Here is a 24,021-nt window from a genome sequence, read left to right on the forward strand (position 1 = left end):
ACGTATGTTCTCCGTTTATTGCTTCTTTATAAATACTCACAGCCCCACGCCTCCTTCTTAGTCCTTCCCACTATATAATTTTAAATATATATTTGGTAGGCTGAGCTGGTCAAATTACCAATTACTCTTAATCTCTCCCATCACCCACCCTTACAATTTCCTCGATTAATTCAATGGGAAGGCCAATTATGGAAAATTTATTTACGCTTTTACTACATAAATCAGTTGATTAATTTTTTTAATAAATAATATCATTCTTAAACTATACCCAAATGTCAAATACATTTTTTTATTATAAATATAGTCTTTTTATATGATATATTTGGGTATGTTTAATTTATATGGTTATTTATTATTTATAAAAAAATTAATAAAATAATTTATTTAATTAAAATTTATAGAATGGGTATAGATGAATCCTGATTCAGCTATGTGGAACTATCAAAGAAAAAATTTAAGGTAAAAAGTAGATAGAAAATGGCAGTGTAACCACTCCCAAGGCGTGAGACTTTCCTTGCTTTTGAAAGTAATCTCCTTGGCTTATTGGGTGCCCATCGGCTATAGCTCTGACTAAAATAATTATAATTAATTAAATATGACCAAACCTACAAGCAAAGTACAATTTCTCCCCTACATGGCTCACAAAATAATAGTACTTTTTCTCAAATAATATTAATAAGCAAAAAATAAATAAAAATCAATATGTTTTGCTAATGGTTTTGGTCAAGCCACGAGGGATGAATGAAATAATAATGGGAATAATATTATTTTTAAGGTTTTTTTTTTGGAAAAATAAATAAATAAATAATAGTAGTATAATGGATTTAGGTGTGCAGATACATTCTACACATTCTCCATAACGTGTAAATTCCTCTAACCAAAATTTTCTCACGGTGTTGATTTTGATTTCTTGCCTTTCATCATCGATTCATCATCGCCTCCGGCTTTTAGTGTTGGCTGTTTCCTTGTGGAGAAGTGACTTTTTGACTTTTTTTTTCGTTTTTTCCATATCTAAATTCTTCCATGAACAGCCTGTACCATCCCTCCCAAGAAAGCGCGTGTATCACACGCTCCACTCTTATCCCCGGATGGGAAGAAAGAAAAAAGCAGAGAGTGGGGGTGGGGGGGGGGAAAGAAACAGGTGTAAACTCGTTTAATTTATTTTACCTTTTTACATAGAAAAAAATTAAATAATTTAAAATTATCTAAATTGTATTTTAAGTTATTTTAACAATTATTATTTTATGATAGAATAAATATAAGAGATTTAATTTTTTTTATTTCTTTGTTTTTATTTAAATTTTTTTTTTTCAAATACTATTAAGAAATTTCAAATGTTTCATATGAGCTTTTTAAGTATTATAAGAAACTATTGAAAATGTATCAAATATTTTAAAAAGTTTTATATTATACATAAATGGAAAATAATGAGTTGAGAAAAATGTTTTTTAATTTAAAATTTTAAAATAAAATTTATGTTTTAAAAAATAATTGAGAATTGAGAATTGTTTGGACAATTATTTTTGAAAATATTGTGATAAATTTTCATTGTTATATTTTTATTTTCTTTCAAAGTTTAGTAAATATTTGAAAATTTCCACGGACGTGAGGACATGTGATTCAATTGTATTTTTGACAGTGCATTATATAATTTTAATTTTTTTAATTACCTATCAAATCACTTCAAATTTTAGATTCTTAAAGTGATTTAAAAAAAAAACGTGTTAAATAGTGGGAAAGCCAATTCCCCCACCCCCAAAACCCACGTGCCACCGCGGGAACGAAGAGTGGGAGAGACGCGCATGGGCGGGGGAGTGGTGGAAGAAATAGAAGGGGAAATTCAGGGTACGTGGACGCATTGGAAGATTCTGAGTGTGGTTGGGCGGCTGAGCTTTCTTGACTTCATTTTGTATTGTAAAATTTTGTTCCAACTTCTAAATTCTAATTCATTGCTGTTATTTTCGTTTCTGGGCCTCATCTGAATACGGCTTCACCAACCACGCTTTGCTTTCCCATTTCGATATACCTTCATTTCTGGACGGAGGTGTGAAAACTGCCGCTAAATCTCATTCCTTATTCACTCCGTAGCCCATTGGATTTATGGGGCACAGCATTTTTTTTAATCATTATATCTATCACGCCAATTCTATTTTACTTCTTATTTTGTAAATAAAAAAATGTTTTTAAAATTTTAATTTCAAAAAATACCCACAAATTAAGCCTTTATTTGGTGTATATTTGGTTTTTGGAAGATGCGACAGAAAATACAAGAGGAATAAAAAAAGAAAAAAATTAAATAATTTAAAAATATATAAATGCTTATTTAATTTAAATTTATTTAATTTCCTTTGATATTTTTTTAATAGAATCCTACATGTAAAAAATTTTCTTTAATATATATATTTTTTCTTTTTTAGTATATTTTAGGAATCAAACCTAAGTTATAGTTTATCCAAATAGGGGTGGTGAGTGTTATTTTAGGAAAAGTCTGGACCACCTTAAATTTTTTATATCAAAATAATATAATTATGAAAGGATACCAACCATGAATTCGCCTAATTGACCATGTGATGTAAACTTGGAAATATAATAGACCGTCTATTCCGAAACCGTGGGCTGGAGAGGCCCGGAGATCATTTCACCTCTGGGCAAGCCTAACCTGGTTTCATCCGGTCCTGCCTGGGCCAGCTGTAGCCTCGGCTTAACTTTTGATTCCCGGCCCAAGTATAAAACGTCTGACCCTGCCCGTTTCACAGCCCATTACCGGCTATGGTTTTTAATTATAAAAAAAAAAAAAAAGTGTCTACCTGGAACGTGCCAAACGTTTCCAAAACAAATTCTTAAAATCAGAAGTTGAGAATAGTTTTATAAGAAATGTTTTTCATAACAGAAGTCTCATAAACTTAAAACATTATCAATCCATTTTCTGTTTTTAAATTACAATAATTTTTATCTATAATATTTTAATAAAAATAATATATTTTTATAAAAACACCATATTTTCAAAATAACTCTTATGTTTGATTCCAAAAATTTTAAGAAAAAATACAAAGAAAATAAAATAGAGGGAAAATATAAATAAAAACAATAAAAAAGAAAAAGTATAAGTAAATAAAAAAGAGAAGAAATTAAAAATTAATAAATTATTTTTATTTACTGCTTTAAATTCATTTTTTTAATTTATCCATATAAATATTAAATAATTTTTAAAAATTTAATTGAAATAATCAAACATAAAAAAATTGTTTTCATAAATATACGTATAATTTTTTTAAAGACATAAAACAATTTATAAGAATGGTTTCAAAGTATAACCTAGATAATTTAGAAAACACATTTGGAACATTTTTGGCAAAAAATATTTTGATAGTTTATTCCAAAAATAAAATATTTAAAAATAAATTTAAGATGCTTTCAATTTTTTCTTCTTATAAAATATTTTGAGTACAGATTGAAATAAAGAATACTTTAAAAGATTTTATATTATATTTTACTTAATTTTATAATACTTTCATTGAAATTCAACCCAAAAAAATAAATTATTTTTAATAGAAAGCCATGTCCTAATTTAGCATCTAATAGTTGGCTTTATTTTTTATTTTTTTTTAAGTAGTTTCACTTTTATATCATGTCTAATTATAAAATAAACATTTTATTAAGATATTCTATTAACGGTTTGAAAGTAATTTTAATAAGTGTTTTTGAAAAATAATTATATGTTTGAAGAAATTTATAAAATATTTATAAGAATCCGAAAAATCATTTAGTAAAAAAATCACTTATATTTTATTTAGAAATATTTAATAGTTGACATTTAATAATTAATTACTTTAAAAATATTTTTAGAAAAACATTTTCATAAAATAAAAACATTTTCATTAAAAATATTTTCAATAAAAATACTCTCTAATCAATATATATATATATAATTTATCTACATATTTATATTTATTTTATGTGTTTTTTCTATCACTGAATTTAGAGACTAAATTGCGTAACAAAATACAAGATGATGATTTTTGTAATTTGGGATCTTTTTAGTTTTTATTTTTTTTTATTTTTTAACTATAAGAACGGTTGTCGTTACGAAACATGCGCCACGCTTTCCACGAGAATGTGGAGGCTACCACACTAGATATCCACCGCGTTTCAGACAGTGCGTAACCGGTCAACTACCAGTCCAAGACCGCCCATGACAACCGTCCATCAACAAACACCAATCAATCAGCGGTGAAGATTTGGTGAACACCGAAATCATCGAGACCTACGCTTACAAACTCCGTACCCATCGAGGTTACTGTCTGATAAAAATAAATATGTTTGGCTACCCTCTGCTTGATTTAAAATCTTCTTACTCGCTCTACTTGCCCCACACGTGGCACATGTGGTAATTTACATGACTCCACATTCCACAGCACTAAATCACCCATTTTGGCCAAAGTTGTTAAGGGATCCCGCAAATAATTAAAAATTCTAGTGATTAATAAAAATAATACTAAAATATTTAAGTTGATTAATCGACTTAAAAAAATTAAATTTATTCTAAAAATAATTTATTTTTGGAATAAATTCTAAAAGTTAATTTTTTCTTTTGTACCGTGAATTTTGCTTGATGTTGTAATATTTTGCATTCAGTTAGATAAGTATCTTCATTTTTTAAAAATCTATAACAAAATAAATTATTTGATATTTTGGATATAATGTAGAGTAGATTTTTATACGGGAAAAAAATATTCACGAGAGTTTTTATTTATTTATTTTTATGGCGTATATGTGATTTGTAAGTAAGGGGCGAGTGTGATGGTGTGTGGTGACAGCGAGTAGAGATAAAGCACCGAATTGGAAATTAGGAACGCTAGCAGCTGCATTGTATGGTCTGAAACTAATGGCTGCGAAGATAGGACTCGGACTCGGCAGCGTCACTCAGCGGGCGGCCATGGCTGCAGTCACTCCTTCACCTTCACCTTCACCTCTCTCCAATGCTCTTCCTCCTCCTCACAGTGTCATCTTCCTGAAGAGTTGGTCCGCTCGCCGTCGCTCCCTCCGACTCGACTCGTCTCGGAAGTCGCCTTTCTCTCTCAGAGTCAAAGCCTCCACTTCCTCCGACTCCGAAGCTTCTTCAGGTCACAATCTTCCCTCAATCTCTCTGCGTATATGTGTTAGGGATTTTTGTGAGAAGTAGTTTGGTGTTCTGTTTGGTTACTGAGAAAACTAAGGAGCAGGAGATATTTAGAGTGAAATCCTGATTTTTTTTTTCTGGTATCTCGGATATATGAGAAAACTCGCATCCACTAAGCGAAAGACTGTTGTATGCTCAATTGAATGAATTTATCGTTTTCCTAGGTTCCCTAACAATGGAGAATTTGAGTTTCAAAGTTTCTGGTTCCTTTTGTTTTATCCTTACACTTGCTCCAATCAACGGCATTTGGAAATTGAAATAAGCGAATTGAATGACTTATTCATTATTTAGTTTTGAATCTTTTGATATGATCGTGCAATGATAAGTTTGAAGAGAAATCACTGCGAGTAAGTAGAACCACTTCTAGAATCCATTTGGGAACAATATTAACACGTTTGATTTTGAGGTGACAAAGCTTTGTTGAATGCACTCATCCCTATACTTCACAAGCCTTGATTTCATTTTAACATTGAATAATAGAATCCATCTTTGCATTTGAATAAATATCCAATTAGGAGACACAATGTGTGTAAAAAAAGGTGAAATGCTTGGCTCTTAATGCAATTGTATATGACAATAAATAGTTTATGAGCAGTATGAATTTTATTGTTTTGTCAAAGGTGGACAATAGGGAGAGAAAATGAATCTTTTTTTTTTTTTCTTTTTTATGGTTCTTCATTTTGTATTAGGGGAAAAAACAGATAAAACAATATATTTGTTTGCTTAGTTAATATCATGGATTTTAAATAAGATATTAGTTGTTTCCGGGAATGTGAGAGTGAAATCATTTCATAATGTGGATATATAGATTAATTGCTTATAGGACATTTGATCACAGTTGGAAATGGAATTAGTATTTTGATTTTATAGCTTCTGAAAATTTGCAGGCTCGATGCATAAAGGGGTATTAGGTTTTTCATTGCAATCATAAAATGGATGGTTATTTTACCTAGTAGATCTGTGGTCAGTGAATCCTTTAAATACTTAAGATCTCATGGTTAGGACCAGGCAACCTGGGACAATGAGCTTTGTGTTAGTGGTTCTCTTATTTTAGGGTTCTATGGATTACTTAACATAGACCTGAATTTGGGAGGCCATCTCTTGGTGGAAATCGCTCAACTCAACTTAGCATAGTCCACTCCTGTTATTTGGGGTTGGTCACATGAATCATATGTTGCCAAATATCTATGTTGGGGCCCATATATTCTGTTAAATGCTGATGTACCATTTGTTTATCTACTTGGTCATTTCACACTGCTCGTGAATATGGTTACAACTCGCCACTTGCACAAAACACTATGCCTTAAGATTATAAAAAACATTAAGGGTTCACTTCGTGGGTTAAACCAAAAGTTCTGCTCTGGCTGCCAATGCAAGGGCATCAGCAGATAAAGATCTTTTTTTCATGACTTGACTCCTAACTGTTTAAACACTTACCAACAACAGCATAGACAGAAGTGTATTTAATTGGCTGAATGAAAGAAAATATTGAGACATCGATCAAGTTGAGTGCATCAAGGGTAAAGATCACATAGCTTTAATAAAGCAAAAAATGGAACTAGACAAAGGTGGAAGACCAGTTCAAAATGACTGGATCAGAATCATGTAGGATGATTACAGTGAATGAATTTTATTTATGGTAATGTTACCAAAAGAAGGATCTAACAGCTATATCAGAAGAATAAACACCTTGGCATATGGAATGAAAATTGTGTTTTATTAGTTTATTCTTCTAGAAAAAAAGGATGCTTTCTTCTTATTGTCATTTGTGGTACCTATGAAATTTGGATCTTGAAGATGGATATAATTGGTTTTTTTTTTTCTCATTCTTGCAGCTAAAGGCGTCGAGAATGTGGTAATCATAGGTTCAGGTCCAGCTGGATATACAGCAGCAATTTATGCAGCTCGTGCCAATTTGAAGCCCGTAGTATTTGAAGGGTATCAAGTAGGCGGTGTTCCTGGGGGACAGTTGATGACTACGACTGAAGTGGAGAACTTCCCAGGGTTTCCAGATGGAATAACTGGTCCAGATTTGATGGATCGGTAAAATGAAAAACAATATAGGGATAAACTTGCTTTAGCTTTATTTTATTCTAGCATATCTATGTGTCTGGGAAGCTGCAATTTTAGATAAATTGTGGGCTGGAAATTGACCTTGTTTTATTAATTAGGATGCGGCGGCAAGCTGAGCGTTGGGGAGCAGAATTATTCCAAGAAGATGTGGAATTTCTGGATGTGAAAACAACTCCCTTTACAGTGCAAAGTAGCGAACGTAAGGTGATATATCATATAAGGAATTTGTCTGTATTACTAGTGAAGCAGTAGCCTAGATAGTAGTTAGATAGGAACTTTGTCTGAAAGATAGTATAGATAATACTAATAGATGCCAGATTTTAAGGACTTAATTTTGTTAATGATCATACATTCTTATCCTAAGAAGAAACAATATTTGAGGAGTTAGAAAAAATGAGGGCCATGCTGTATTTCCTTGGCATTGGTTCCATTTTAGAGATAATATTTTTTCTTACCTTGAAATCTTAGATATGCCACATCCACGTTCATCATGTGTCCCTATCTGCTATGGCCACATGTCCCTTTAGGTGTGCGCATACTACTTACCTCATTTCATACATCTTTTCACTTTTAAGTCCTCATTCATTGATCCTAAACCCAAAAAGATAAGTAAGAAAACTAGTTGGTGTTTAATTGTGTGAAGTATATCTGCTTATCCTTACCCTTACCATTATATTTCAGGTAAAATGTTATAGTGTCATTTTTGCTACTGGAGCTACTGCAAAAAGGTTGAAGTTACCTCGTGAAGATGAATTTTGGAGTAGGGGAATTAGTGCTTGTGCAATCTGTGATGGTGCATCACCACTGTTTAAAGGTCAAGTTCTTGCTGTGGTTGGAGGAGGTGATACAGCTACAGAGGAAGCATTATACCTCACTAAATATGCTCGTCATGTTCATTTACTTGTACGTAGGAATGAACTGAGGGCATCCAAAGCAATGCAGGATAGGTGAGTTATTCTTTGATTGCTTTCTAAGCTTTTATAGTAGATCTATTATAACATCTTACAATTGGTGTGAATGGATTATATGTGTATAATGCGTGCAAAATTGGATATAATTGTTGCTTTTTTTCATTTTTTTTCCTTTCAGTATTTCCTCTCAGATGTTTTTTTTTTTCCTTATCAAGTGGAATTTATTCTTGTTTGTGTTTTCATTTGTTTTTGTTTATCTTTTTTTCTTCTTTGGTTTTTGCTTTTGTTTGTTTTCCCTGTGAAATAAATGATGATAACAGATCTGAGGTTCATTAGGATTATCTTTATTTAATCATTCTTCTACCTTGTAAAATTGCTCATGGGCCTTTCTTAGTTGAAGTAATTTGCAGTGCTTTTGATTTGCTATATGTCTTTTCCCACTATTATCAATTGTCTTCTTTATAACTGGCCTGTGGGGAATCTCTTCCTTAAGTTTCTTTCACTATGACTTACTAGTTACTTGAAAGTGCTTAGACATTTTATTGTGAGAAAATGTTGTTTGTAAAATGAGTTAGTAAATCAACTATACTAGGTCAGATAGGAGACACATTCCTATCCAATAATGTATTCAAGTAAGAAAATGAAACATGTTTAGGTGGTGTGCACTTCACATAACCATTTTTAAGTTTTTTTTTAAAAAAATTCTTTTATTTTTAGTTTATTGGCATCTTACATGAATCTCACCTCAAATTGGCAGAGAGTAATGCCCTCGTTTTGGTTAGGCACCTAAGGCACAATCAAAGTAAAAGAGGAAAGAAAGGAAGAAGAAAAAGACCAAGAAGAACAAAGTCGTCCTCTCTACGGAAGCCTAAGGGTTTGTTTGACATCGTTTTTGAAAACAATTCTCAATTGTTTTTAGGAACAAAATTCTATTTGGGAAGTCATATATGACAAATAGTTTTCTTAGCTTATTCTTCATGAAGGTATTGTACACTTCTGCACAATGCAAAAGTTTCCAAAGTATTCCCTATCTCTTCAATTGTTTCTAGGAACATTCTACAAATAAAAGCACCTGAAAACACTTCAAATTTGTTTTAGAAAACAACCCATTTTCAGATCAAATTCTAAAAAAACTGTTTTTTGTCAAAAGTTTGCCAAACGTGTTTTCTAGGTTAGAAAACTGTTTTTTTTTGTTCTAAAGAACAAATAACTATTTTCAAAAACATTTACCAAACAGGTCTTAACTCATCAACAAAAACAACCCTTCAAACCACACAAATAAGATGTAGAAGCACAAATTTCATCAGAAATATTGCATAGCTTCTCTTTCAGAGATTTGTTCATTCCTCCCCCTCCGAATGCACCCTATTAACACTAAAGAAGACAACCCCTCCATGCCTTCATCTAGCCAGCTTGATTTAGTGAAGTTTGCATTCCAATGAATGTATAGTCTCCTATGACTGCAAATGTTTTATGCCTTAGGTTGACCCTCTATCTTGACAATGCTTATTTATTTATTTATTTATTTTTGATCAGAAACGAAGAGAAATATATTAATAGAAGGAAAGATACAGGAGAAAGAAAAGAAAAAAGAATCAAAAGAAACCACTAGAAGGATGAGAGGTCCTTCCTACACAATCTGAACAACAGAAAAACACCCAACATTAGCTAAAAACAAAGAGAAACCCCCACAAACTCAAACTTTTGACAATGCTTATTTGCATATCCTATTTTAATCCATTACACTAACTGCTTAGCTATGGCTAAGAATGTGCTTGATATTGGTTTTTTTTTTCCCCTGATTGGCTGTCTCGATGGCAATTCTGTATAGAATTGGCAAATCTACCCCCCCCCCCCCCCCCCCCCCACTTTCTTAGGTAAACTAGATTACCAATCAACAATTTTTATTTAAGTTTTCAACTCCTTGAATGTTTGTTTAACAGGTTGATTATGGCGAATGTTTCAGAGTTCACAACAATCCGAATATCACCTTGCACTTCAATACAGAGGCTGTGGACATTGTTAGTAATAACAGAGGCCAGATGTCTGGCATTTTACTTAGAAAAGTTGATACTGGGGAGGAATCTGTGCTTGAGGCAAAAGGCTTGTTTTATGGTATAGGTCATACACCGAATAGCCAGTTGTTGGAAGGCCAGGTTGAACTTGACAGCTCAGGCTATGTCATAGTTGAGGAGGGTTCTGCAAGAACTTCTGTTGAAGGTGTATTTGCAGCTGGAGATGTACAGGTAATCCTGTTAAAGCTTTATTCATTTTGTCCTCCTTGAGTTTTTTATTTTTCTAAAAGATGTTATGGTTCATTACATACCCCTTAACCTCATTGATGATTATAAACCCATTATGCATGCAACTCAAGTGGTGGCCACCTCTTAGTGGTTCAGAAATTACAAGTTAGATCCACAATGACAAGATCAATTTTAAAAAATCCTCATAGTTCTTTATTAAAAGAAAAAGGGAAAGGAAAAAGAAAAAAAAGAACTTGTAGTGGGAAGTAATTTGGAAGTTGGAAATCAGTGTGGAAAATGTTGTGAACTAAGTGGGAAAAATTTAATATGAATTTGGGTGGAAATGTACTGTGCATGTGAAAGAATGAAACAAAACTATGTGTCATTTTGAAATTATCTAGTGTGGTTTGGGAATTTCACATGTAACTGATGAACCAAAATATTCTCAATTAGCTTGTGAAATTCTTGAATTTAAAATAGTGCTTCAAGTTGAATTTAGAGCAGTGCTTCTTTGTTCTCTTCATCCTCTCAAATAGTTTTCTAACAGACGCATGGCATGGGTTAAAAATTACTTAACCTGCCACTAGGTGTGTTGGAGAAGCAAATGGGCCAAGCATTTCAACAAATGAAGCATTTTTTTTTTGGAATGTCACGTCTCAGTATGCTCTACCAAAAGTCTGACATTTTTTAATAAATTTTAGAATTTTTTTTCAAAACAATTTATTAATTTATGCATTACTTCAACTGGCTGATGGGTATTTGTCTTAGGCAAGTCAATTTCCTGTTGACAGTGGTGGTTTTCTGGGCACATGCCATTAGAATGGTGCACTATGTTATATATTGAAATTGAGATATACATGGAAGCATTTGTTATGCTGGGTTTGGGAGACCATGAACCTCAATCATGGCTAGCAGCAGCTTTTCCTTGTTTTTTACTCTGCTAAAGTTCTTTAAATGTATAGGTTTCCTGGAGTGGATAGCCTCCAATTAAAGGGAGGTGATTCTTTTGTTTTTGTTGTTGTTTTTTGAGGCCTTAGCTGCCTTGTATACTCCCTGTATACCTTGTGGCTTTGTGCCTTTTGAATGAATATCCTTTACTTATCAAAAAAAAAGTTCTTTAAATGTATAGATTGCATATTTTCATAAGCAAATGACCCAAGCATACTCTCTGTGACATTCAGTAGGAAGGTAGTTATCTTTCTGCATAAGTTCAAACTCATCTTCTAATCTGAATTTGTCTTCTGTTTGAGAAAATTTGTGATTATCATAGATTAGCTTGTATTTCAGTTTCTTGTTCTCTGAACAGGACCATGAATGGAGGCAAGCCGTAACAGCAGCTGGATCAGGTTGCGTAGCTGCTTTATCTGTTGAGAGGTATCTTGTGGGGAATAATCTCCTGATTGAATTTCACCAGGTACTCCACTTCTAATAGAGTCAAACTCCTATTATTACATCTTGACTATTGAGATAAATGATCATGCAGTGTCAAGTGGGCACCCCATACCTTGGGATTTCTCATTGCTGAAGGGTGCTGTCTGGTTGTTAAGAAGAGAACATTTTCAACTAAACAGAAAAATCTAACAGCACATTGCATGGTTTATGAATATTTGTTAATCTAATGTCTCTGTTTTAATTTTGTTCAGGCATATAATATTTGCAAGTTACTGGTAATTGGGATTGGTTTGCTGTATTTTGGGAAAGAATGACTAAAAAAATTAATTTTGAGTAGAATTTAGGAAGGTATTAAAGATTTCTTGACTGATTTTTGAGGGGAATACTAGGGAATATGTTTTTATGTAATTGATATAGAAACATTTATATACTCTTAAATCAGGGCCAGATATCTGAGTATTTTTTTGTTTGAAATTATTTATTTATTTTTCAATTTTTGAAATCCTCATTTTATATCTCATGCTGAAGAATGGTAATCCCATTATCTTCCCCTCTCGTCCAAGGGCCATGCCAGGCTGGGGTTGAACCCCTGATCCGAGGGCTAGAGTATGAGACCGGGCCTAACTCCAGTCCTGAAGAATATTTGGGCTTGGGCCCAAGATTATGAATAAAAAAAAGAGGACAGGGGAATGTGTGAGAGAGTATTTGAGTATCATGGTTCTAGGCAGACTGAAACTAGGAGCCTTTGGGCAGTTTTTCCACCCCCACCTTTATCTGTCTCTTAACTAGGCTTGACTACTCTCAAGTGAATTATCTTCATTATTCTCCACAAACAACAATTATCTTATTATACTAATCCATTTCATGAAGTGTAGCTTCTTCCATTCCTTTATTTAAATCGGCTTGAGTTTTTTGTGAAAGTGGCCGTGCTAGTAGTTAGCTTCCCATTTATGTTTCTTAACATCTTCCTCAAATCTTCTGTTATCATAGCTTACAGGAATATATGACAGTTGATCATTTTGTTGTTGTGTGACATTGGGAATGACTTATTATTTCCATACACATTCTCTTTAAGGTACTAGTCAAGTTAATCGATAAGCACTGCACATGATAGAGCTATATAATTTGGCATTATTTGCATCTTGTATTTTACTTGTGTGTATGCAAATAATGCAAAAGGAATTCTTTCCCAGATCATCTCCTTTGACATTTTATAGATAGAAGACTCTCTTGTAACTAGTTACTGCTTATAGAAAGGTTTTTTCTCTAAATCTCTAGAGCAAGGTTTTAGAGTTGTACTTGGCTTAAATTCAGTTGCTCCAATAACAAAATCAATTTATTTAAGTTTGAAACCCATAGATTACATTCAATTATTGGAGGTTGTAAAAGTAATTTTTGGTCAAGCCTATATCATTCAGAAGTGGGAAATGAACTTGTGTAATATTTGATCATATCATATTAATGTCTATATCCTAGTCCTCTAAGAATCTTGTTTATTTACTACTAAAAAAATTCTATCTTATTTGTTCATTTCTAACAGCCCCAAAGAGAGGAGGTTAAGAAGGAACTCACAGATAGGGATGTCCGAGAAGGTTTTGACATTACCCTTACAAAACACAGGGGCCAGGTATTGTTCTCTGCATAAGATGCACAAATCCTATTTTTGGTTGTCATTATATTTTTAGTTCTTACTTTGATCTTTTCCTTTGTGTTCCCTCAGTATGCTCTACGAAAATTGTACCATGAAAGTCCGAGACTTATATGTGTGCTATATACTGCACCAACATGTGGTCCATGTAGGACCTTGAAGCCAATTCTTAGCAAGGTACCTTAGTAATAACTCTTTATGATATTGCATAATATCTAAATATGAGTGCAACTGTAAATTGGAATATGCATGGTTACTATAATCTTGTAAACAGGATTTGGATGTGATTCTCTGTTTTTTAACTGAGACTGAATTTTGCCTATTTATTTGCAAATCTCATCACGTGTATTTGATCTTTTCAATAAAATGTAGGAAATTTACAACTAGCTACAGACACAAACACGAGATACATCTTGAGATAGCTACATGGTGTTGAACATGAAAAACCCTAGGTAGCAGTGTACTTGTATTTTCTTGTTTCATATGTAAGACATAATGTAGGTGAACTAAACAAGAAACAAGTCCAGTACACAACATTCCTGAAAAATTCTACATTGTTTCTGAGAGGCTGACGATTCACAGCCTCGTGATTGTCTCAAGATAATATATGCTCATAGGTAGCAGTGTTCTTAGGCAAAAATTCATTTAAGGCTCTTGCTTCATAGTTTCTTTGCTTCCAAAGCTGGATGCTTGAGCTAGTTCCTCACCCAGAATTCAATAGAATAAATTGAATGTGCTCTTAGGCAAGCATCTGACATGTTAACAAAAATCTAGTTCCTCACCCAACATTCGAGATAAAAAATTGAGCATGCTGTTTCTTCTCTATTGACTTTAAATCTCTCTAATATTGCGTAATTCAATAGAATAAATTGAATGTGCTCTTAGGCAAGCATCTGACATGTTAACAAAAAGCTAGTTCCTCACCCAAAATTTGAGAGAAAAAATTGAGCATTCTCTTTCTTCTCTATTGACTTTAAATCTCTTTTATATTACGTATTTCTAACTTGAGGGAAAATGTAGTTGGTTTTTATCACCTCTTTTGCTATGACAGTCTTTGATACTTGCTAATCATCAGACTATTTGGAAGACACATGGCACTTGGTTGTGACATCTTCATAGGTGCCCTAGTTGTGAATCCTATCTGTTTTACCCAGCAGTCTCATTCTCTATGTGCCCATTGCACTGTAGTTTGTATCAGTATCAGATCCATTACAATAGAGTTGTGCTCAAATTTGTGCAAAACATTCTCTTATGGCAGGTGATAGATGAATTTGATCAGAATGTACATTTTGTTGAAATTGACATTGAGGAAGATCCCGAAATAGCAGAGGCAGCTGGAATTATGGGTACACCATGTGTACAGTTCTTCAAGAACAAGGAAATGATCAAGTGAGTTATGTTTTCTCTTTTCATAATCTGTTTTACTGTTCTTTTGCTGAACTCTTACGATTATCTAGTCATGCTTTGATGGTGTCCATTTACCCCTCTTAACACCCTGAAATTATGCAATATGTCTTATTTTCTTCATGACATTCCTGCTCCATAACTTTAATGGAAACTATGCTGGAAAACTTTCTTTAGTTTGATAAAGGTAGACCGGGAAATAGGCATCTGATGTCATCTATCCACAAATGGCTTGCATAAATTTGGCATATGCATAAAGTTTTGCAGTTATTGGTTGCCACCCATTGTATTCTGCTGGATGTGCAGGACTGTATCAGGGGTCAAAATGAAGAATGAGTACAGAGAATTCATTGAATCGAACAAATGAGAGTAATTCAAATGTTGGTTTTCGCCAATGCCTTCATTTTGTGATTCAATTTTGTTTGTTCCCCATTGGCCTGTTGAATAATGCCCTTCTAGTTTTACAGGGACCTCCCACATCCTGAATAACGCATGCAGAGTTGTGAATGTATTGTTACGGATTTTGAAACTTCAGTCCTGTAATTTGCTTTATTTATTTCAATAATGATGCTCTTTCTCAGCCATCCATATGCCACTCTGGAATAAGTTTCTTCTGTCTTTTTCTTAATTCGCCTATAGTATTGGGATCGGAAATAGGAAAGAGGCGCGAGTTACATTGGAGGATTGAGGAGGGTCTTGATGCGCATTTGATCATCTTCTCTTTACTCATCGTAATTTGTTATCAGGTAAAGTTTGGTTAAAAATTATCCTGCCTGTGGCCTTATGGGGAAGGATATATAGGGCTCTTAGCACATATACATTTCCGGAGAAGCTCTGCCTAGGGCCTGGGTCATGGATATGGGCCCCAATCCAGTTTACAGAGCCAAATCAGCCTGAGCGCTACAAACTTGTAGCCCCCAATGGGCCTCATGCCCGATCTGGGCTTAGGTCAAATGGATGGGGCAGATAAGAACTAAGCTTACCTTTCAGGCCTGAACCCGGCCCGCATACAAAAATTTACGCTTCTGTGAAGCCGGCTGCTCCGCTTTATTTCTCATAAAAATATATCAGTATCAAGTCTAAGATCCGTTACTCAAGAAATTAAGAGCCATTGACGATAATTTTAAAAACAGTATTTTAAAACAGTTTTAAAAAAATAGTTTATAATTTTTCTCAGGAAACAAAATTTTGTTTAAAAACTAAAATACGAAAAAAAAATAATTTTCTTAATTTACTTTTTAGAAACCTATTATTTATTTATATATAATGTAAAATTTTGTAAAACATCTTCAATCTTTTCAGAATAATTTAAAAAAACAAAAGACAATTTGTATGAAAAAATTATCAATCTTATATTAAATTGAAAAACTATTGTTTATTCGGAAGAACATCAAACCGTGCATCTTATTTTGCAGTTACGGCTTGCTTTTTCTTCCTTCTGATCAGATTTTGTATGCTGGGAAGGATATCTCATCCCAATCTTGGTCATTGCTAATTAATAGAAATGAAATGTCTTGGTCATGAAACTGCAAACCACAGAGGCGTAGAAAGGCCTATTAAATCCTTGTGGGAACGACGGATGATGACTCTTCCATGCTTAATAACCTCTGACTCTTCTGGTAAAATAGGCAGAGAGAAACCAAAAGAAAAATTCAGACGAATTTGGGTAACCACGAAGCAAAATGTTAATAGGCTCGAGGCAACAATATGTTTGCATTCAAGAGAAAATGATAGAAAGCGTAGACTTATTGGCTCTGGAATTTACCTTGAATGAGCCAACCATGGCAATTTTGTACACAAGGTACATGACAATAGACACAATTCTATAACACAATGAAGAGACAGATTCAGTATGCCAAAGAAGGATCTATAGTACATGTGTAAAGGGAATATTAAAATAAATAACTTATCAAAACGAAAAAAGAGAAAAGGAATAGAGGATCTGCAAAAGGGTTTCAGGATACAGGGTTTGGGCTATCAGGAACATCATCGAGGATGAAAGGACCAAGTTTACCTGTTCTAAACAGAGTAAGCAATTTCTTAGACACCATTGTTCGGGCCTCAGATGCCTTATGAGGTATCTTCATTGCCTTCTGCAGTTTTTCAAACTGCTGTTCTATTAGACTCTCCAAGTCATTCTCCTCTTCCAAATTACCGTTGAATTCTGAAAGAGTCACGTGAAGTGCACATTGCACTTCTGTCACAAGATCCTGCAAGGAAACAATGAATAAAATATCAAAGATTTAGAAATGTGCAGAAAAATGGAATGAGCTTTTGAAATAAATTGGATGTTCATCCAAAGTTTCCAAACCAATGATAGCAATAATCTCAAACCATGGACTAACTCCTATAGAGATCATCTGCGACACTGATTTAATGCTATGCTTAATCCAAATTTACTCTTTTAGTCATTTGCAACAATATGCCATTACAACCTACTCTAAGAGGGTGTTTAGCAAAACATAAGTTGTTCATTGATAATTTATTACAACTGTTAAATTAAAATTTATTACTTGATTTTTACTTTATGTATTAAGATTTTTTTGTAAAATTAACTAAGGTTTTTTTTCTATACTATCAAATTGATATATCTACTCTTATTAATTTTGACTAATATTAACTTATTAATTTTAACTAATATTTACCTTCATTAATCTTAAGTCATATATTTGTTTGTTAAACATATATATTAAAATAATAAAATAACTATAAAACATTTACAGTGAACAATGAGTCATTGATGTGGAGTCAAGGACACAAACATGTAATTGGTCATGTGCAAATAGGGCAAAAGAGATTTAAAATTAAGAATAAGTTAATTATTTTGACTTAGTACTTAAAATGATTTCAACTTTAAGATGTAGCATTGAGTTAATTTAACAAACATTCTTAATTTACTTGATGACTTAAACTAAGTTATTAGGTCATTATGTTGATTTATTAAACACCCTCTAAGTTATATAATGCAAAGATCGGTGCCTTGAGATAAAATTGCAGTAGAAGATGGCTCAAAGTGATCTTGAAAACATGATAATCAATTACCTCAATGTACTTCACATCAGACCTATTTGGCAGCTTTCTCTTATTTGGCAAAAGATCTTTAAGATTATAATCATGTTTGTCTTCATATTCATTTCGGAGCTCTTCTATTCTTCTATTATTCAAGTGCCTCCAGTGAAGGGGAGTGCTTCGAGTATTTAAAACTGCCAGTAAGTACTGAGCAATACGCTCCTCACCTACCACTGAATCTTTCACAGATCCTGCACATGGACTTAAAAATGCTCAATAAATTTTGTATTAGATGTGATAACATACAGTAACCGGTGAACACAATCTTAATGTAACAGTGACCATTTCTCAGAAAGCAGACAATTAAAAACACAGGCAATACAATAATTGAGTTCAGAAGAAACTACAAATAAATTAACATCAGATGACGATGCACCTGCTAGAGCTAGCTTTAGCCCTGTCTCTATGTCTGGGATGCTTGGAACCAATACACCTGGGGTGTCCAGAACATATATACTAGGTTGATGGGCAATCTGCGTATTAATAATTCAAATTTAGCATATAATAATTGAAACTAAGCAGCTTTTGACATGTGGCAAAGGAAGAGATCAAAACGTTAGGATAGCCATCCAGAGAAAAAAATAGAAACAAAGAAAGAAGAAATAAATTCAAGGATTTCCATCAAGAAAGTGCCAGCAGGAGAAAGAAAGTGTATTAGAAACATAGTTTTAAAAGGCACAACCACTCTCTAGCTATAGCACTTTGCTTGCCAAGACATGCGCCTTGTTGAAAAGGCGCGCCTTGTCTACTTTAATTTTCATTTTTAAACACTTCTATTCTTGAAATTTTTAGTTGTATATTGAAATTTATATAATTTCATTACTTTTTTTGTTGAATGTTTTTTTTAAATGTTTGAAATCTTAAATTTTTTATTGACCAGATTGGATTTTAGATCATATTTTATAAAATTGATACGCATACTAGGTCAAGTTTCACTTCACAATGTTGCATACCTTGTGTTGCACCTAAGCTATAGGATACTTTTGCACCTTAGGTGTGCCTTGTGCCTTTTAAAACTTTGATTAGAAAGCAGACTAAAAATAGAAAGAGTGACACTCGATAAGATGGTCTACAAAAGTGAAGTAAAAGATTCATTAAGATGTAAGTTAAAATTTGTATACGACTCCTTAATAGGATTATGCATCTGGTTTGGCTGTTACGAAGAGTTAATACCAAAGATGCAATCCCAGGCCTGTTTCTCCTTGCATTCACATGCTAACTTCTTACTTTTATTTTTTATTTTTTTATTTATTGATTCCAAAGTCATTATTTTCTATTTAGGGATAAAAGTTAGAAGTTAGCATCTATCAAAAAATAAAAAATGTTAGAAGTTAGCATGTGAATGTAAGGAGAAAGAGGCTTGGGATTGCATCTTTAGTACTGACCAAAGATGCAATCTGGAGCCTGTTTGTTTCTTCATGCATTCACATGCTAAATAGAAAATAATGACTTTAGAATCAATCCTCACCAAGCAAGTTGGCATATCCCCCAAGTAGAGATGGCAATGAGACAATTCAGGATGGGTCATCCTTATCCTGATCCCATCCCATTTATATAAACCTATTCCCATTCCCACCCTCTTTATTATTATTTTTAAATTAATTTTAATTTTTTTAAAATCTTAATTACATTAAAAACAAATATATTTTATAAATAAATAAATAAATATTATATAACTTTTTTTAGAAGTAGTTTTTCATTTTATGTGTTAAAAAAAAGAAAATCAAATAAATTAAATTAAACTATTTTTTAATTTAATTAATTATATAATCAAGGCGAGGCAAGGCGGGACAAGGTAATACTTGAATATACCGAGTTTTAAAAAAATCCCAAATCCGCCCCTAACCCATTTATTTTCATCCCAAAAGGGCAGGGTAGGGTAGGGAGGGACTAAAAAAGACCCGCCCCATTATCATCCCTACCCCCAAAAAACCATTTCAACTTCATCTACAGAATACTTTAACAATAACATGAGAAACTTCAAACTTGTTAATTATAAGTTTCAGAATATAAAAAACTTCAAATCCAATGTCAAAAAAACTCTTTTCATCAATGGGTGACACCTTTTTTTTCCTTCTTTTTTTGGTGAAAGAAAACAAGAATATGAAAAAATAATACTTGACCTTAAATCCTGCAATATCTTGAGTAACACCAGGCAATGGTCCCACTGTAGCTCTTTTCATCTTCTCCTGCACTATGAAAAATGCCATAATCATCAATGCTTAAGGCATATTTCCTCAAGACCAAGATACCTAAACTTATTTGGTTCCACCTATTGATGATTCGACACAATAATAATGGTATGGAACCTAATAAAAACTTACCAGGGAAGCGAGATGTTGCAATTTGATGGATGGAATTAATTAAAGCCGACTTGCCAACATTGGGAACACCAACTACCATGACAAGAAGAGTTGGCTCCCTTGAGATCACCTCCCTCAATTTCAACTCAACAAGTTCAAGAAGCTTTGGTGCATGAACCATGAATCAGAAACAGGATGGGACAAGAGCAGAAATACAACATGCATATAAATTTAAATAAAACCACTGAATAACCTTTACATTTTATGATGAAAAGTATTGAACAAGTTTCAAACATATGTCAGAGAAAAAATTGTCCCATATATGACCAAAGGCATTAAAATTTCCAAGGGACAGGAATAGAATTTATTAATGTTGCCAGAAGTCCAAACCATATGATCATATCTGTTGTTAAAAGGCAATGAACTGGAAGGAGCTCTTGAGGTGAAATAAATATTGTTGATGCCATTCAAAACTAGCAAGAAATTCCTGTATAACAACACCTATATGTTGAAAGAAGGGCTTCACCTTTCCATGATTTTAGCTTGATCCCCTCTCTTGGATTCCCAGATTGCATGGTAACCCTTGCCAAGGGAATTGCTCTAACCACAGAGGATTTTGTAGAGGAACATATGATGCCTATGTTTGCATGTGATTGTTGGGATAGAGTTTTGTATTACAGTTGGGCTTTTGTAGTCTTTATTATAAGAGTTTGTTTCTTTGTCTTGAGGAGTTGTCTTTCTCCTTAAGGTCTATTGTCTTACAATATATAATTCTTCATTTACCAGCAGAATTTGAAAACAAAAGATAATCAACAGGCCTCATTTTTGCTACCGCATGGTAAAACCATTGAGCAACCACAAGGTTTCAACAATTTTATTTTATTTTTGATAGGTCACAAGGTTTCAACTATGATTTCATAATCCTATGTTATATTTTAACCCAAGTTCTTCAAATCAGATAAACCTAAAAATCAACTGATAAAACACTTGTGACAGTGGCAATACATTCAACATTCTAGTATTTTATCTGATCATAGGTTCTTTTGTATTCGATATGCTCAACATGTATGCTTTGTGCTTAAGATGAGATGCTACTCTAAGTGTCATTTTCTTGGGAGGTTGAGAGTTAATTAAAAACCCCAGTGCCTGGATATACATGGTAGTGTTGCAAGAAGAACATGAGTTATAAATTATTTATCTTAATTGTGTATAGTTTTTTTATTTCTAAGAAGCAAAAACAACAGTATGCATAAGACTTAAAAATCTTGTCTTCTCTTTTCTTCTATCCTCTTGGAAATGAAACAGGGGGCATAATTCACACACAATGTTAAACCATATACAGGCATACAGACTAACCTTCTTAACAGAGCTTCTGCTGTGTGCATTTATTGAGATACAATCTTGCTTACGGGAATCAAAATAGTGAGTCCATTTCTACAAGATTAAACAAACAAACAAACAATAAATTATTTGAAAAATCAGCACTAATTAGACAGTGCAACGCTATTCATAGGCTAACATATCAGAAGTGTTGAAATTTCAAGTTAAAGCTCTGTTTTGTTGATCAGCAAATGTAGAAAGAAAACTACAATTTTCCATATCAGATCTTCCATTATTCAATGAAAGCTTTAATCCACACAGCCTGATATATCTATTTGACTTGAAGTGAGTTGCTGATTTTCCGAGAACCAAAACAAAACAAAATATAAACAGTTCTTGTTTCACAACTGCATTTTTGAAAGAAAAATGTTAAATCACGTCAACAACCGTCCAGCTCCTCCAACACATTCAGTGCTGTGTAATCTTATATAAAATCAAGGCCATTTATCTACTATTTCTGCTCAGAGAACTACCAGGGGAAGCTGTTACTTGTTAGCCTTCAATACCGTTACAGATCACGATCAAAAAAGAAGAAATTCAATCATCCAAATATGCAGATCACGATCACGCTTTAATTTTCAAAAAATGACAAATATATTAAGAAACCATATCTATTTTTGCAACCAATCCAGAAGTATTTCTATTTTCCCTGTCCAAATTACCATATTCTTTCTCAGTACTCTAAGCCACAAAACAGAAGGATGCATTACGAGGAAATCGGTAAAAGAAGAAGAAGAAGGCACATACATGCATTATATTGGGATTGGCCAAATCTTTCTTGTTGAGAGCAATGACACGCCTTTTCCCTGAAAGTGAGGGTTGAAGATCTTCATTTGCGGAAGATAACGGTAACTACATGTTCAAAAGAAAAACAAATTCAGAAATCAAATTCAGAAGAATACACATGTATGGATGCTTATAGAGAGAAAGCGACGAACACGAGCATCGCGAACTTCGACGACGAGGTCGGAGACCTTGAGACGGTGGCGAATGGCTCGAGTAGCAGCGGCCATGTGACCCGGAAACCAGTTGATAGCTCCACCTCCCTTGTTGAACCCCATTTCTCCCAATCCCTTCTTCACCATGCTTCTCACTCCTCCCATGTCTCCCAAACCCTAAGAAATCCCAACGGACTTGTACGGACACTGGTTCTGGTTTGAAAAAAGAAGCCCTAGACGATGGCGGTAAAAGGGCGGGTGATTTTAGCCTTTAGGTAGGTGACATGGAGAGGCCCATTTTGTGGGCCACTTGGCTTGCCCAATTTTAAGTTTCGAGTTAAAGATTGCGCTGAGGCCCAAACTGTCGTCGCTTTGGGCCCAACCCACAAAATTATAGACTAGCCCATGTTCTTCTTCAACTCACTATATCCCTAACCATTGAAAGCGAGGCCCAAATAGAAGAAAAAAAAAAGTGAAAAGAAATAAAAAAATATATTTAAAATTAATAAATTATTTTTACATTCTAACTTAAATTAATTTCACCTGAATTATGATTAAAAAATTTAAAGACATAATTTTTTTAGTAATTTTATTTATGTTTGACCTTTTTTTTCCATATATTTCATAGTAAAACTAAATATGAGAAAATAATTTTTTTTTAACATTTTTTTCCTTTTTCAGTATTTTTTAGGAATCAAATAAATTATTCCAATTCTTCATTAAATGGTTTTAAAATATAAATTTTTTATTAATTTTAATTATATTTAACTATATTTTACATCTTGGCATGATAAAACTACATAGAAGAAAAACATTTTAATTTTCTTAATTTTTTTTTCTCTTTTTTTAGTAGTTTCCAAACCAAACATAACCTTATTATCGACCATAAAATTTTCAAACCCAAAACCTCTAAATTACCCTTTCCTTTTATAAAATTTATATGTACATGTATGACAAATGGAGACTACGTCAATTGAGAAAAGAAAACCAGTCTTGTTCCAAAACACACTTTTGGGATTCATAATGTATTGATTAATTATCAAAGAGAACAAAAGAAAAGAAAAATAATATGGGAATTGACGAGATCGATCGATCGGGAAATATAATGTGTTGAGTGAAAAGATTCTAACCTCAATTTGGTATGGAGATGATATAGAAAAAGGATGGGAAGAGCATGCCACTGAGCAAGACAGATGTATTAGAACTTAAACAATAACATGTGACTTCTGCTTAATTGCTGCGCGGGGTTCTTGGGTGCTTGTCATTATTCTTAGTGAAGGAAGTAGGAGAGCTGAGACCATGCACGTTGCTTTCCGCTCTTCTTTGCCGCTTCAATTTTAAATCACGTGCATGCTGGACTTCGTTGTTCAATCCGGACACACCGACACGTACAATCTTCTTCTTTCTAGGAGGTATATGGGCTCCGGGTATTCATTCTTAAGAAAATTGGGCTCTTAAGAGAGAATACAAGACAAAGCCCT

The 24,021-nt window shown here is 33.2% G+C and overlaps 2 protein-coding genes across 7 annotated transcripts; one reads left to right on the forward strand and one right to left on the reverse strand.

Annotated features, from left to right (window-relative positions):
- The first annotated feature begins 4,857 nt into the window (after positions 1 to 4,857).
- Positions 4,858 to 15,438, forward strand: LOC117920797 (thioredoxin reductase NTRC). Of its 3 annotated transcripts, none has more exons than XM_034838434.1 (11): positions 4,858 to 5,123; positions 7,015 to 7,222; positions 7,351 to 7,456; positions 7,934 to 8,199; positions 10,130 to 10,409; positions 11,713 to 11,820; positions 13,339 to 13,425; positions 13,519 to 13,623; positions 14,705 to 14,835; positions 15,157 to 15,230; positions 15,310 to 15,438. In XM_034838434.1, exons 1-10 carry the CDS (start codon positions 4,886 to 4,888, stop codon positions 15,215 to 15,217), a joined length of 1,590 nt encoding a protein of 529 aa, XP_034694325.1. In that variant the 5' UTR covers positions 4,858 to 4,885; the 3' UTR covers positions 15,218 to 15,230; positions 15,310 to 15,438. The 3 variants fall into 3 exon arrangements, with proteins under 3 accessions (XP_034694325.1, XP_034694326.1, XP_034694324.1); XM_034838435.1 differs by having other exon boundaries at positions 15,318 to 15,438; XM_034838433.1 differs by having other exon boundaries at positions 15,157 to 15,438.
- Positions 15,439 to 16,535: 1,097 nt separating this feature from the next.
- LOC117919831 (short integuments 2, mitochondrial) lies at positions 16,536 to 22,773 on the reverse strand. Of its 4 annotated transcripts, none has more exons than XM_034837094.1 (8): positions 22,577 to 22,773; positions 22,350 to 22,454; positions 21,579 to 21,656; positions 20,244 to 20,385; positions 20,043 to 20,113; positions 18,296 to 18,392; positions 17,893 to 18,110; positions 16,536 to 17,060 (listed from the first exon to the last, which is right to left on the reverse strand). In XM_034837094.1, exons 1-8 carry the CDS (start codon positions 22,703 to 22,705, stop codon positions 16,806 to 16,808), a joined length of 1,095 nt encoding a protein of 364 aa, XP_034692985.1. In that variant the 5' UTR covers positions 22,706 to 22,773; the 3' UTR covers positions 16,536 to 16,805. The 4 variants fall into 4 exon arrangements, with proteins under 4 accessions (XP_034692985.1, XP_034692984.1, XP_034692987.1 ...); XM_034837093.1 differs by having other exon boundaries at positions 22,541 to 22,773; XM_034837096.1 differs by having other exon boundaries at positions 22,350 to 22,408; positions 22,505 to 22,589.
- Positions 22,774 to 24,021: the final 1,248 nt, after the last annotated feature.

This window comes from Vitis riparia, chromosome 8 (genome assembly GCF_004353265.1).
Source record: "Vitis riparia cultivar Riparia Gloire de Montpellier isolate 1030 chromosome 8, EGFV_Vit.rip_1.0, whole genome shotgun sequence".
NCBI lineage: Eukaryota > Viridiplantae > Streptophyta > Magnoliopsida > Vitales > Vitaceae > Vitis > Vitis riparia.